The 16,264-nt window shown below is 34.0% G+C and overlaps 2 protein-coding genes across 2 annotated transcripts in view; both read left to right on the top strand.

The window, feature by feature from the left end:
- On the top strand, positions 3,954-6,446 carry LOC104705951 (probable inactive receptor kinase At5g16590). Its single transcript, XM_010422056.1, has 3 exons — positions 3,954-5,554; positions 5,640-5,957; positions 6,059-6,446. The coding sequence occupies exons 1-3, from the start codon at positions 4,246-4,248 to the stop codon at positions 6,331-6,333; spliced, it is 1,902 nt and encodes a 633-aa protein (XP_010420358.1). The 5' UTR covers positions 3,954-4,245; the 3' UTR covers positions 6,334-6,446.
- LOC104709172 (protein ODORANT1-like) overlaps positions 14,798-16,264 on the top strand; it is a 2,286-nt gene continuing 819 nt past the window's right edge. Inside the window, exons 1-3 of the mRNA XM_010425826.2 lie at positions 14,798-15,075; positions 15,513-15,642; positions 15,969-16,261. Coding sequence (XP_010424128.1) covers positions 14,943-15,075; positions 15,513-15,642; positions 15,969-16,261 — 556 coding nt within the window. The 5' untranslated portion in view covers positions 14,798-14,942. The remainder of the gene's footprint in view (positions 15,076-15,512; positions 15,643-15,968; positions 16,262-16,264) is intronic.

Below are 16,264 nucleotides of genomic sequence, written 5' to 3' on the forward strand. Positions count from 1 at the left end.
TGAAATCAAGGAAAGATATTGGACGTAGGGAATCAGTTAGGGGATTACAATTACAAATTTAGATTATAGATTGGAATGCATTAATAACCGTTCTTGAACTCAAATCACAATAATAAAGCTGACCTACTTCCGCAGCATTAGCTAACTTTGCAAAGAAATAACTAGACCCTAAACTTTCGTTTGAATCTAGATAAACAAGCAAGCATTAAAGTTCAAGTTTGATTTGTTCACAAGGTGCCTCAACTTCAACTTCCATTGGCTAAGGTCCACCTTGCTCACCTATGTTTCTTTCAAGTAATTCAACAACACTTTCGGTGCCTCCATGAATTGAACCTAAGATCTTAATCTAGGTGATCAGTCTAGTTCAAGCAATAAGAACAACAATAGATGAAGAACAATAGGATCAATCCCCAAATCTAACAACCTAAGTTTAGAAAATCGTAAACCCTTTTTTGAAACCCGAAACCCAATAGTAAAACTACTCAGACATAGAAGTAAAAGTACAGCAAATCAAAGATGAAGAAAACATAATTGAATTGCAAAGAGAAGTAAAAGGGTTCAGAAATCTTCTCCAAAGAGATACAAAGGATTAGAGATTTTCGCCCAAGCTTACAAGTCTCAAAAGCTGCGTAGAAAATACGGTATCTTTTTAAGAGGTCGAGCCCTGTGCTTAAATAGTAAAATAAAACCCTAAAAGTCGGTTTAAAACAAAAAAGGAAAGGTGTCTTCGGGTACGGGATCGGTCGATCCCAAATCTAGATCGGCCGATCCAGGATCCTTTTCTGTGCTTGCTCTATCTGCTTGCTAGTCAAATCAGTCTTCACCAAATTGGCTTCAGATGCTTCTTTTCAACCCCAAAACACTAAGTTTCCTTCCAAAGTAGCCTAAAACCTGTACAGACTCACAAAGGACTAAAAAAACTCTAAAAGCACATATTGACTCAATAAAAGACTCAAAACAAACCTAAAAACTATGGTTAAAACCTATAAAATATAGACACATCAGCAGTCGTATCCAATCTGCCTTAACTCGCTTTTGGTGGGATGAGAAACCTGATAAGAAAAAGATGTGTTGGATTGCTTGGGATAAAATGACTAAATGATTTAGTGATGGTGGTTTAGGGTTCCGGGACTTACAGACTTTCAACGATGCTCTCCTAGCAAAGATCAGTTGGCGTATCCTCACTCAACCAACATGTCTGCTAGCGAAGATCCTACTAGGGAAATATTGCAAATCCTCCCCCTTCCTGGAGGTTTCCATTCCAAACAATGCTTCACATGGCTGGAGAAGCATCTGCATAGGAAGAGATCTTTTAAAAGCACAGATTGGGAAATTAGTGGGAATAGGGGAGGCCTTACCTGTTTGGAGGACCCCATGGCTCTCACTAGAACACCCGGTAGCCCCTTTTGGCCCTCCAATAGAAGCAGACCAACATTTGACGGTTGCAGATCTCCTACTCCCCCAGACCATGGAATGGAATATACCAATGATCCGCAAAAATCTTCCAATGTATGAGGAGAACATACTCAAGCTAAAACCAAGCAAAAAAGGAGGTTCGGATGTGTGGGCTTGGCTCCCAACCCCCGATGGTAATTACAGTGCAAAGTCTGGATATCACAAAGCCCTGAGGAAAAATAATGCAAAGAAAACACCAGATATGGTAGACACCGATCAAACCCCAGACTCTCACTTTCCTTGGAAAATAGAAATTTGGAACCTTAAGATCTCACCGAAGATCAAACTCATGCTCTGGAAAGCTTCCCAAAATGCTCTCCCTTTGGATACTAACCTTCAAACTAGAGGCCTCAACACGACTGTGGCTTGTCCACATTGTGGTCAACCAGAAACTGTGGTCCATCTTTTCTTCCACTGTCCTTTTGCTGTAACTGTCTGGAAGTTGGCACCCTTCAAAGAAGAATTCAAACCGGAAGAAGTGGCCAGTTTCAAATTAGACTTAGCCAAAACCACAAAATTTCTTTGTCTTCCTCCCACTGGAATTGCATTAGGTCCACTTTCACCTTGGATTATATGAACTATCTGGACAAACCGTAATCGTCTAATCTTCAACAAGACCATTCCCCAGACTAAAGATTCTCTATCCCTAGCCATTTCCCGAGCAAAAGAATGGCAGGAAGCCCAATAGACCCAAGTACAGTAGACTAACAAACCTAATAGATCTACGGTACCTGGATCGCGACCAATCCTGCTACCACCTGACCAAATCATCTGCTCCATGGATGCAGCCTGGAGAGAGAATGGTCATACATGTTGCGAATGGATCTTCAAATACCAAACTGAGAACACCCTGCTCCAGGGAGCCTCGACTACAACAAGCACCCGATCCCCCTGATGGCCCAAGCAATAGCAACTCTTACAGCAATGGGAGTTGCTATTGAATCGGGTTTCAAAAAAGTTTTTTTCGCTTTAGACTCGCAGATGCTTGTCCAAGCCCTCAATCGGAAGACCTTCCTAAAGGAACTTCATGGAATTCTATATGATACCCAATCTCTGCTACCTCAATTCGATTTCTGTAGGTTCTCATATGTCCTTAGAAATCTTAATCGTCATGCTGATGCTCTCGCAAAAAATGCTCTAGCTTCCATTTGTATTGAAACCTAATTAATTCTAATGAAGTTTCTTGTTTGTCAAAAAAAAAAAGGAGAAAAATGAATCATTAAAATGTTCTGATTATTTAAACAGATATTTGGAATATATCACATAGTCTTCCATGACATAAGCAACACCATTTATGCTAGTTGAGTAGTATTGTCTCATTCCATCAAATGGGCTTCAAACTAGTAATGCTGTTAAGAATTCCATTCTTATGATTAATAATAACATAACTAAAACTAACCCACTCTCCTGAGTTTATCTAAGAAATTTTTATGGGCCGTAATTCAAAAATAATGTAATGAGCTTACTTTGTATAACAAACTTTATTTAAATATTTAAGGCAAAATAAAACGCCCCACCCAAATGTTTTGGTCGAACCGAACTATTAAGAATATCTTTTATATAGAAAATTACCTTAATGATATATTCTCACATTTGTACATTTTTCCCTAAATTTTTGATTTATAGAGAGAGTAAATCTTTTACTTGTAGAAGAAGTACAATATGAAACTAACAAAACCTTTTATACACGTACAATTATCATGTCACCCTATTAATTTTATCGAAAGCATTTTCTAAATTTGGTTATATCAAATTTGTTTTCAATAATTTTGTTAGTTTATACATTTATTCGTGTACATATGATATAAATTATTTACCAACAATTACATAGAGTTTAATGTAAATTATGAAAACCTATAAATGTGCAAGTGAGTTTCAGGTTTACCATCATTTTTCTACGGTTGACAATATATTTTTCAATTAGCTAATTTCAATTTTCCATTAAGTAGGAACTTCGTACATAAACATCATGTAATTGATGCCTACGGAGGCAGTACTAAATGTATGTATTTTACATATCCTAAAAAAAGAATATAATTTAAATCGTGGTTCAGTCGGAGTTAGACATTTATATTACTCGAAACGTTGCTTGTTTTCCCACTAGACCAAAAGCAGGACGAAACATACTAAAACAATAACATTACTAAACGGTTAATAAAACTATGTATTGAAAGAAAAATCAACTAAGCTAGCCCTAGTTTTATTTCGCATTAAATTAATATACTCTCATTAACTACAGTATTTATTTTAAATCTCTCTAGATCTTACATTAAATGAAACATATACTATAAGTTAAAATATTAGAAATCAAACGATTTAAATTTGTTACCTAAAATGCTTATATTACCCAGGCTGTTAAAACACACAAAAAGGTAATCCCAAATATTGCTTTAATAAAATAAAGAATACTAATTAATTACAAAAGATTCTCTAGGTTTCTGTAAAAAGGTAATATTCAACGATTTAACTTTTTCTTTCTATTCACTGCACTCTGCAATTATAGTCTCTCTCTCTCTCTTAAGACCATCATCTTCTTCTCATAGGCGGCGAAACAGAGAGATACACATAGAGAGAGAGCTGAAATTTTTATTGTGAGAAGATCTTCTTCCGACATTTTTTCTCTTTCCAAAACACTGTTCTCAACCTAGTCGGAAACACAAAAAGATTGTTTTCCCGACAAAACATCTGATAAAAAAACAAAAAAACACCATCTCCGAATCGATCTCAGAAACAGAGAAACAGAGAAGCATTCACTCCTCAAAAAAAGGAATAAACTTTGGTACGAAGAAGATGAAGAACAAGAAGACCAATTCAGGTCTCACCGTCTTCTTCTTCTTCTTCTTCCTCTTCTGTCTCGTCTCCGTCTCATCAGATCTAGAAGCTGACCGACGAGCATTAATCGCTCTCCGTGACGGCGTCCATGGTCGTCCATTGCTCTGGAATCTAACCGCACCGCCTTGTACTTGGGGAGGAGTACAATGCGAGTCGGGTCGTGTCACAGCACTCCGATTACCCGGTGTTGGTTTATCCGGTCCGTTACCGATCGCTATCGGAAACTTAACAAAGCTCGAGACTTTATCTTTCAGATTCAATGCTCTTAACGGTCCTCTGCCTCCTGATTTCGCCAACCTTACTCTGCTACGTTACTTGTATCTTCAAGGAAACGCATTCTCCGGCGAGATTCCTTCGTTTCTCTTCACTCTACCAAACATTATCCGGATCAATCTCGCCCAGAACAACTTCTCGGGTCGGATCCCGGATAATGTTAACTCCGCGACCCGTTTAGCTACTCTTTACTTGGAGGATAACCAACTTACCGGTCCGATCCCGGAGATTAAGATTCCGCTTCAGCAGTTTAACGTCTCTTCGAATCAGTTAAACGGGTCGATTCCGGATCCGCTGTCGGGTATGCCCAAAACTGCTTTTTTAGGCAACTTGCTGCTCTGTGGGAAGCCGTTGGATGCTTGCTCCGTCAATGGCACCGCCACTGAAACCGGTACTGGAAAAGGCAAAAAGGACAAGTTATCCACCGGAGCTATTATCGGGATAGTGATCGCTTGTGTCTTCGGGCTTATCTTGCTTTTCTTGATCCTGTTCTGTCTATGCAGAAAGAGGAAGAAAGAGGAAAATAATGTGCAGTCGAGAAACATCGAAGCAGCTCCTGTTCCGACTTCAACAGCCGCCGTAGCTAAAGAATCGGCGGATGTCCCTCCTCCTGTGGCTAATGGTAATGGTGCACCACATTCATCTGAGAATGGTTCATCTAAGAACCTTCCAGTGAGTAAAGATCTGACGTTTTTCGTGAAATCGTTCGGCGAGTTTGATCTCGATGGGTTGCTAAAAGCTTCTGCTGAAGTACTTGGTAAAGGAACGTTCGGATCATCGTACAAGGCTAGTTTCGATCACGGTTTAGTGGTGGCGGTGAAACGTTTGAGAGATGTGGTGGTGCCTGAGAAAGAGTTTAGAGAGAAGTTGCAGGTTCTTGGATCAATAAGTCATGCCAACCTTGTGACGTTGATCGCTTATTACTTCAGCCGCGACGAGAAGCTCGTTGTTTTCGAATACATGTCGAGAGGAAGCTTATCCGCACTTTTACACGGTAAGAAATAGACTCCTTTCGATTTTTTCAGTTTCATTAGTTATCATATAGATTGTTAAAAAATCAATTGTTTGGGAATTCACAGGTAACAAAGGAAGTGGTAGGAGTCCATTGAACTGGGAAACAAGAGCCGGTATAGCGTTAGGAGCTGCAAGAGCTATAAGCTATCTCCATTCGCGTGACGCGACAACATCTCATGGAAACATTAAATCTTCTAACATTCTATTGTCTGAATCTTTTGAGGCTAAGGTCTCTGATTACTGTCTTGCTCCTATGATCAGTCCTACTTCTACACCAAACCGCATTGATGGTTACAGGGCTCCTGAAGTAACCGACGCTCGTAGAATCTCTCAAAAGGCTGATGTTTACAGCTTCGGTGTTCTCATTCTTGAATTACTCACAGGTACGTACAAACAACACACACAATACAAAAAGAGAGATCTTGACATCCGCATCTTAGGTCAAAAATGTGATTCTTTTTTTGTGTTTGATTTTTTTTTGCAGGGAAATCTCCAACGCATCAGCAGTTACATGAAGAAGGAGTAGATTTACCGAGATGGGTTTCATCGATCACTGAACAACAATCACCGTTGGATGTGTTTGATCCAGAGCTCACAAGGTATCAAGCAGAAGGGAATGAGAACATGGTCAGGCTTTTAAAGATTGGTATAAGCTGTACGGCTCAGTATCCAGATAGTCGTCCTACAATGACTGAAGTCACGAGGCTCATCGAGGAGGTTACTCGTTCATCTGGTTCACCAGGTCCTTTGTCTGATTGATTGATTTGTATTTTTTTTTTTCTTTCATATTGGGTCTAAATTGATCGTTTACAAAGTTGTTTGGCTTAAATTTGAATTTCTTTATATAGTTTCTTGGGTTTTTTTTTCTTGAAGTCCGTTGAAAGATACGTCAATTTTTTTTTTTGTATTACTTTTATTTTATTTTTAGTGTTGAAGAATTTTATAATTTTTTAAATATATAAATTGTTTGAGTGTGGAACAAAAGGTACATCTCTCCTTTTCAATTGGCCACCCCATTTAACTAGAATTTAGTAATTTTTACTTTATTTCATAAAGCAAAACCTATCCACTAATTGAACTCTTTCTGTCTAACCAAAACTATACAATAAAACGGCAGAAACGAAAAGAGGAACCTACAGTATTTATTAAATTGCTGAATTTTTAAATATGCATAAAATATAAGATTTTTGATAAATTGTCTCCAAGTCCGACAAATCATAAAAGGTCAACGACAAATATATTCTGTCTTTCCTCAATTTTTTTTTTTTTTTTCAAACACTTTCCTCAATTTTAAGTTTTATTTTTATTAGTGGTGACTAAGACTAAGTAGCTAAATATACTTATTACAATCTCCGTGGAATAGATAAAATTTTAGGTAACGGGTCTATTCAAGTTTCTTAGTTGAATCTGCCAAGTTAGTCCCCACCTTTCATATTCAAATTCAGATAATTTGGTGAATCCATAAAAACAAAAGTTTCTTCATTCTATTATCTTTAAATTAAAGTAATTTTCAAGCGACCCTCTTTAATTAAGAATAAAAACAGAAGATAAATCTACCTATAAATTGGATTGGTCAAGACTCAAGACTCAAGACACATACAGGGTTTCAGAAGACATATAAGGACTTCTCTTAATGTGTGCAAGGATTAGTTGAGTGCATCATTTATTTATAACTTAAACTATATCTAGTTTGGTTTGGTTGAGATGTAATTAAAAAAATGTTAGTTAAGAATAAGTTGATGATTTTGGTTTAGTTTGGAAGTTTAAGCGAGATCGATGGGAATTGTAATGGTGCCCACATCTACCCTTAACATGTTTGGTGTGTCTTGGTAAATTTGTAATCATTAGATAAAGTTAAACACTTTTAACATATTTTTTAATAATCAGCTAACGTAACCACATTTGTTAAATGAGGAAATGATTACTCTTACAGTTGGGTTTGTTAGTTGTTGTTAGCTACAATTATGTGTTGCCGCCACTTCTACGACGGAACAAGTTATATGACTCATATGCTGATATACAAGAGATCGATCGACAGTATAACTTATAAGTGTATAACTGAATACAATATAAGAATTTTGTTTTAAGTCATACAAAATGATTTAGGTATATGTCATTCGAAATTACAATGGATTATCACACATTCTGATCGTACAAACAGTAACAAAATTATTTACTGCTTCGAATCAATGTTTTTTCGGTTATAATTGATTTTTGGTATTTTGAAAATTATTTCGTTATGAGTAATACTTATATTAAAACTAGTAAAGCTTAATAATGATGGTGTGAGTAATCCGTCGATTAATGAACTTTGCTATCAATAAATCATGTTAAATTAAGTCAAGGTATCTAGTTGACACGTCTTCTGAAACTTTGTAGAGTAGCAAAGTGACGACCCTTGTACGAGAATGAGATTCATAGGCTTATCATAGACCAAGAGAGATAACAGACAAAATCAGTCAAAGCATTATATATTTTCAAATTGAATTAATTAACATCCAAAATTATATAACTCGAGGCTTCCCATAACTACGTTTACGTGTCTCTTTGTTGTAGCATTTCTTTTGGAATTTAATTATGTAGTAGTAAATTTTAGAATCGTAGTATTTAGTATTGAGATACTTCTTCCGTTTCAAAATATAAGATGTTTTGGAGAAGTTTGTTGTTTCATAATATAAGATGTTTTCAAATTTCAATGCAACTTTTAGATTAGTTTAATATTTTATATTATGCAATATTGTTTCTGATTGATTGAACTTGTTAAAAGTAAAAACTTCTTAATCTGCGTACTTTGCTTAAAACATTCTATATTTTGAAACGGAAGGAGTAGTATTTTGTCAGTGAGAAATAAGAAATCATACTAGCTATTAAAGATTACAGTTGCCACTTAAAAAAAAAAAAGAAAAAAACTCCTCTTCATATCATATAAGCATATATATATAATTTTTTTTTGATGTAAAAAATATATATTATTTCTATAGAAATTTCGATATTTAGATTACTATGTTTTAGAAATCATAATATTTAACAACAAAACGTACATGTACATTATCATCTTATTATATAAAGCTTGGTTTTAGAAGTTAGTAACTCACCAGATCGTGACATGTGTCAGTTTTAACGATTAGATATCCAACTCATCAGATCATGACATATGTCGATTTTAACAATCAGAAATCACACATCAAAGTTATTGACTCATCAGATCGTGACACGTGTTAATTTTAAAGATCAAAAATCACAGTTTTCAAGCTTGGTAAAACGATACATAAGATAATTGTAATCTTATATTAAAAAATCTTTGTTAATCCTAAAAGGAAAATGATTGTAAATACACCCCTCTATATAAACAAATAGAAGATGACATATTTTTCTCGCCCTGGGCGTTCGGCTAAACCGGGTTATTCGGTTTTTTAGAAATTGTGTTTTTTTTAAATCTCACCGAATAGACCCGAATTAAAATTCGGTTTGGGTCGGTTCGGTAGTCGGTTTGTTCGGGTCGGTTATTGGACAAAATTTATGTTCCAAAATTGAACTGTAATTTTTCTTTTTTGGTTTATTCGGTTTACATCTCGGTTTACATATTAAGAAATAGAAATTTACACTCTTACAAGTCCATATCCAATAAAAACCCATTACAAAAACAATAAAAACCCCAAAAATAATACCCATCATACATTTTTTAGCCCAACAACCCAATAAATTGTTAGGGTTTTGACAGCTGCCGCATGAGGGGCTGCGGCTCCAGCGACGGTGATCTCCGACCCAGCTTTACAAGACGTATGATCATGAGTATGTTTCTTGTATTCTCACTAAAAAAAGAAATAAACCAACTACTCAGTCAAAATAGTTACGAAGTCTAAGATCTAAAATGCAATATAAATGAATCTAAACACCAGTAACCAAATCTTAACATAAACCTCATGTCGGCAAATTCATCGAAGGCGAATTGAGTTGAGGGAGATTCATCAAAGGCAGATTTAGAAGAAGCAAAAAAAACCGAAGAAAGTATGAGGAGAAAGATGAGAACGAAACGAGATGTGTCTAGAAAAGAAGGCAGAAGAAGAAGAAGAAAGGTCGTACAAGAGGATTCTGAAAGAGAGGAGGCGATTTCTTTTTACTTCAAGGATCGATTTAATGAATAATATCTAGGGTTTTAAGTATTTATATCATGTTCCCCTTAAACCGTATAAACCAATCGATATCCGGTTAATGAACCGAAAAAACCGAAATTCGAAATCCTTAAACAATTTGACCGATCGGTTTCTATCTCCTCTCTCACTCTTTGCCGAAAACCTAATGTTTCGGTTTGATCGGTTCGGTTTGATCGGCTTTTGCCGAACGCCCAGGGCGATATTTTTCACCGAACAAAATAATTTTGACTAGCTTTGTTTTTCTTGGTAAATTTTCCTTTTTTGTTTTTTATTAACCTTTTGTTTGACACATCATTTTTTTTGAACAAGTCTCGAAGACAATTTGTTTGTTGTCTAATCAAAGCAACTATATAAAAATATTCCTAGACATTACGACGTGTTTTCGTCGTTGTTTCTTTGAATTTTGTTTCGTTTCTCAATTTCATAATGCATACTACGCAATCTTTGACTTTGAAGTGTTAACAAAGTTTCTTATACATAATAACTAAGGTTTTTGGGCTTAACAAATTTCTCATGGTATTATTATTATTTCTATCAATTTGCAGGACAGGTAGCACAAAAAAGAAAGATGAACACACAAATGCAAGATAACAACAAATATTATAAAACACTAGATCAACTAAACAGAAAGCGTTCTTATCATCGAACGATAGTACGTCTTACAAGAAAGTGGAAAGCAAAATTTTTTTAAAATAAACAATGAGCTCATTGGAATAATTTTTCTCATTATATAGGGATTAAGGAAAACATACGGAAAATTATTAATTCTAAAAAATGTAAATACTCACTTCTATATAAACTTAGATCGTCTCATATTATTCATCTAACAAAATAATTTATTCAAAAATATTGCTTTCAACTTTGTTCTATTTGTCAAAAAATTTCAATGGGAAGACAAATTTTCTTTATTTTTTAAAACCAAAATATACTCCTACTTTCTATTTTTTTCAGTTTGAAATAGGTAAGATTAATATGTTGACCCAAAAAAAAAATGGAAGTTTAATATATGCATCTTCTTTTTCTAATATTGTATTTTAAAATTAATTGTAGTAGTTTTAGATTGTTTTATTTAATTTGTATTTTCATCTTTGAATTATTTGAGATTCATATATTACCGTGCTTATAATTTTATATTATTTTATTAATTATGTCAAATTAATTTTCTTCTAATTTCTCAACCTTGATTGGTTGGTCATAGACCGTTTTTTGTGTGCAAACATAACTGTTACCATTCGTTCAATCTCAAACGGAGACAAAGAGGAGAAGGTCATCAACCTAATGGTTAGATAAAATAGGCTAATCAAACACAAACCTACAACAAACATAGATAGATTGGAAAAACATAAATCATTGTTGATAGATCCATAGGAGCTTGAAGACAGAGGCTACATCATGGTGTCTCAAAGAAACTTTCATGAATACATTGGAAAATTTAACATTAGTTACTATCAAAAGAAACTATGACGTTGGAAAAGGATCTTTAGTTTCATTGGTCGCTGGAGCAAGCCAATTTGAGATAACTAAAAGACGTGAACATGTTCTCTCCACACAGGAGGAGGGCAGAGCCGAGGTTCTCTCTATGATGGAGGAGGTTGGACGCAAGGTTATCTCTCTAAGGGAGGCAGGTGGGGGAGGTTGGACGCAAGGTTATTTCCCCAAGGAAGGAATGTGGAGCGAAGGTTCTCTCCATGGTGGAGGAGGTTGGACGCAAGGTTCTCTCTATAATGGAGGAGAGCAGAACTGAGGTTCTCTATGGTTAGTCATACACTATTGTGATGTAATTTATTTTTTTATTCAAAATGGTTTTTGAGCCAACAATTTTAGTGATTAAAGAAACTATGCAAAAGTGAAAGTAAAGAGACATATAATAGTTGACTTAATTTGTTCATATAGACATTTTTTATGTGGTGATAAATAATAGATTTGTAACATACAATAGACTTAGGTGTAAAAAATACACTTTTAATAGTAACATATATAAAAGATTTGTATATAAATATAAATCAGTGTATTATAACAAAATAATTTTTATAAATAAAGTATAATACATTCTAATATAATTTTATTAAACTTAATTTTATTTACAAAATTTTAAACTATTTTATGTTCGATCAGTCGTTTATTTTTATCAGGTGGCATGAATCATTTCACAACTAGTCATGAACACAGCATTTTTTCTCTTGTTCTAGCTCATATCCATGTGGGTTCACATGCACTTGTATATAATATGTAAGTGGATGAATTTATTTTATTTTATTTTATTCTATTTTATTTTATATCAACAAATGCCTTTGCCCAAGAAAATGCCACATATCTTCTTAACTACCCTGTCAAATCCATATAAAAATCATAAATATTCTATAAGCCTTTACAACTTGTGGTTCATTTTCCTAAAAATCATAGATTTTTTTACTTTTGCCAGCTCATAATTTATTCCTTGTAATATTGTTTAGTGCAAAGTTTGTTTGAACATGCTTGCCGAATATGATCATAATCTTTTTTTTTGTTTATCGTATGTGATAATAATTAAAACACCATAACTAACATATTTTAAAATTATGAATGAGCTGGAAAATGAATTAATTGAGAGGTGCCATCAAATGTTCGCTCACAAAAAAAAAAGAAAAAAAAAGAAAAAAAGAAAAAAAAGATAAACACGATGATAATCTATATAAGAAAATTTTAGTTCTAATAGAACAACAAATCTTAGTTTGATTGCATCAACATATAAAATAAGATGCATATATGTTGATAAAAACAGTTTATACATACTCGTGATGTTTGAAAAAAAAATTTTCTCGTGAGATTTATAAATTATAGTTTCTGAGAGTTCGTTTGAGACCGACAGGGTTAATTAGAACATGGCCACCTCATCAAAGGCCAGTCTTGGACGCGGTTTCTCTCCCAACGCCAATAATTATGCCAACAATACAAAGTGAAAGAGAAAATGTTGACAGCCACAAAAAGAGTGTGTAGACTGTAGAACTAGAAACAATACAACTCGGCAAAAGTGATTGGTATTTTTTAAAATGTCTAATAAATACACGAATTAAAATCCATTACATCTTTCCGGACCGGAAACCAAAATAGAATTCAATTGCAACCAATGTTTAAAGTTAAACTCAAAATCTGGCCCAATCCTTTCACAGTCCAACTCCTTAAAGTCTATGTTGTTACGTAGTATATCAGTTGAAATTTTTCTTGCCGAGTTACAAATGTTCTTGTGAGTTTTGTTGTTGTGAGATTTATTTATCACTTTCCTTATCGATTTTGTGTTACCTTTTTTTTTAACACAAAAGAGTAATTTTATTAAACCCAAGAAAAAATCTCAGGTCTGCAACAGCCAAACCGATTACAGGATATAACAGAGAGATTACATAGTACAACAGAACTTAAACATACTACTATGAGTTAACTACTAGAACCAGGAATTAATTTAAGCTTCATAAAAAAATTACAGGAGCTAAGATGATTTTAACTTCGAAGCGATTTTGTGTTACCTTGAGCTCAATTTAAAAAAATAACAAAGCAACTTAATTTCTTGGAGCTGGATGTAGGGTAAAACATTCAGGCCCGTCCAACTATTTCAAAATTATATATGGCCATTTTGTAAATGTTGGCCCTTTTGTTAAACTGGGCCATTTTACTGATTATAGACCCAAGTTGGTGCAATGGTTCGAACTTCAACCATTTGCTAAGTTTTTCTCTCGACCCTTGAGGACAATCTGTTAGATTGGATTTTTTAAGACATACAAATATAAAAAAATATATGTTTTTCTCGCATATAAATCCAAATTAATAGGAATATTTGGCCCCCACCGAATATATATACGATATGTCAATCTCCATTTATTAAATAAAACTATTATGTAGGATCACCTAATCAGTTTCTTTATATTGATTTAAGAAATTCACCGTAGCAAAATAATTATACAATTAGTGGTTTTGATATTTATAAAAATAAGATTTGGAAACACGGTTTATACATCCAGTATAAATTTTACAAACCTTTTAGTTTGATAATCTTGGGCTTATATTATGCTACTCCATTTGACATTCTTTTACAATTTTACTAAAACCGTGATCATAGAAACTTTACCAATCGAAACTATGACGAAGATGGGGTTTATTGAAAAACGTAACACTATGATGACGTCATGGGTACCGTAAGTTTGTGTTGGCACCACCAACAACAACAACACGCAAACAAACAAACAAATAAGCAAAGTAGCAAACAATGCACAACCCACCACTTTAGTGCTAACAAAAAAACCCCCAATCGCATTATACTTAATTATAAAAGTAAACTACAGTTTGCTTCTTCTGATTTGAGGGAGAAAAAAAAAACTAAACCCTTAATTTTGAATTATGAGATTTGAGACATATAATAAGCAAATGAGACATATGACTAACAAGGTGTTCTTGTCTAAACATAAAGAACTTCGCGCGTGATAACAGTCGCTTCACACGTGTCTTTGGACCAACAAGTATCCGCTTATAATTCCCTTATGACACAAAAAAAACATGGCATACGATTATTATTCCGAATGGTAGTGATGTGCCAGCATGTGGTTTGAATAGTAACAAAATTTTACAGATATACTATATCTGTAACACTGTTAAACCTGTATATATCTGGAAGTATATGTTTTTGTAACTATTAAAACTATTTTGACTATGCAGGACGATCTCCATTAATTAAAATTTTTAATGTAGCAAGAAAATTATTAATTTTAAAATAATGTATATAGGGCATATACTATACGATGTTACTTTTTTTCACTGAGCTATAGGGCATAAATTGGATTAATTAATAAATTAAGCATTCAATCATAGTTTCATCACCTTAACCATTTGCCATTTTTCAGCTTATAATGGTTTATAATTTGTATGTTATGTGGTTACAAATCCGATAGCCACTAGCCAGTGAACAGACACGTACATGATAACTTAAAGAGTAATTAAAGACCATATGGAAAATATGGAAAAATAAAAACATTACAAGGTTGGACAAATTTTAATTAAAAGAATATACGAGAAGAAATGTAGGTCCACGAACCACGAAAATGGTTTTCACATCCCTCACTCTCTCTATATATAGGTTGTTGTGTAGCTTCTTTATTTTGGGAGATACAACATTTATAAGTATATTAGGTACATATTTGAGCATATCTCTATATAAAGTAGATATATATTTCGAGAGAGAGGAGAGAGATGGGCAGGCAACCATGTTGTGACAAAGTAGGGCTAAAGAAAGGGCCATGGACTATTGAGGAAGACAAGAAGCTCATCAACTTCATCCTCACCAATGGCCATTGCTGTTGGAGGGCTCTTCCCAAGCTTTCTGGTTTATTTTCTCTCTCTCTCTCTCTCTCTCTCTCTCTCTCTCTCTCTCTCTCTCTCTCTCTCTCTCTATACATCAACACAACACCGTTTAATTAGGACGATAGCTCATGTTTAAAAAATTCACTTTTTCTAGTTTATTAGTAATATTTCGTACTTATAAACGAAAATTAAAAAAAAAAATTTCAACGCAGGAAAATCATATCAACTCTTACCTTACTTTTTGCAATGCAATTATGTCTCTGTTTGGTATTCCAAAACTCAAAACATATTATTAGATTGTTAATCATAGTGTTTGGCTGAAAGAATCAGTGTTTGATTTCGTGGTCCTCACACGCTATTATTTTTATTTGGTTTCTAATCTGTTTTAATTTTGTAGTTTAACTTTTAGTTAAATTGATGCCTAAATTAATTATATGTTGGTTGATTGATTAAATGCAGGACTATTGAGGTGTGGTAAAAGCTGCAGATTAAGATGGATAAATTATTTAAGACCTGATTTAAAAAGAGGTCTTTTATCAGAATATGAAGAACAAATGGTCATTGATCTTCATGCCCAACTTGGCAATAGGTTCATTCTCTTTCTCTCGTAAACAAACTACATACATAAATAATTAATAGTTTACTTAACCTTAACTTTGACATTCTAACTAACTCAGAAAAAAAAAGATTTATAATTTTAAAGTTTATGATTATTAATTTGGATTACAATATTCTCAAGTTATCGAAGATACACGAAAGTCACTAAACTCAAACTTTATCTCGTCTTTCGCACGAAAGAGATTGGCTGAGTAATAAGTAGTAGTATTTTTTAAACCTAGTTTAATTTAGTCGGTCTGATGAAAATGACTGAACAGTCATTTTTTTTTCTAATTGTTATTTTAAATTTGTTTGCAGATGGTCAAAAATTGCCTCTCATTTACCTGGAAGAACTGACAATGAAATAAAGAACCATTGGAACACACACATAAAGAAAAAACTAAAGAAGTTGGGTATTGACCCTCTGACCCATAAGCCTCTCTCTGAACAAGAAGCTTCACAACAAGCTCAAGGGAGGAAGAAAAGCTTAGTGCCTCATGATGACAAGAGCCCAAAACAAGATCAAGAAGATAAGCAAACCAAAAAAGACAAACAAGATCAACATCATACAGAGCAAGATTTGGAGAAGAACATCATGACATCAGCTTCTAGTG

Source organism: Camelina sativa, chromosome 8 (assembly GCF_000633955.1).
Source record: "Camelina sativa cultivar DH55 chromosome 8, Cs, whole genome shotgun sequence".
Classification (NCBI taxonomy): Eukaryota; Viridiplantae; Streptophyta; class Magnoliopsida; order Brassicales; family Brassicaceae; genus Camelina; species Camelina sativa.

Bases quoted from the DNA above. Each gene is read 5' to 3' on its own strand.
- LOC104705951 (XM_010422056.1), top strand. From the start codon at position 4,246: ATGAAGAACAAGAAGACCAATTCAGGTCTCACCGTCTTCTTCTTCTTC. The intron at 5,555-5,639 runs GTAAGAAATAGA...GGGAATTCACAG, and splicing joins CTTATCCGCACTTTTACACG to GTAACAAAGGAAGTGGTAGG. The intron at 5,958-6,058 runs GTACGTACAAAC...TTTTTTTTGCAG, and splicing joins CATTCTTGAATTACTCACAG to GGAAATCTCCAACGCATCAG.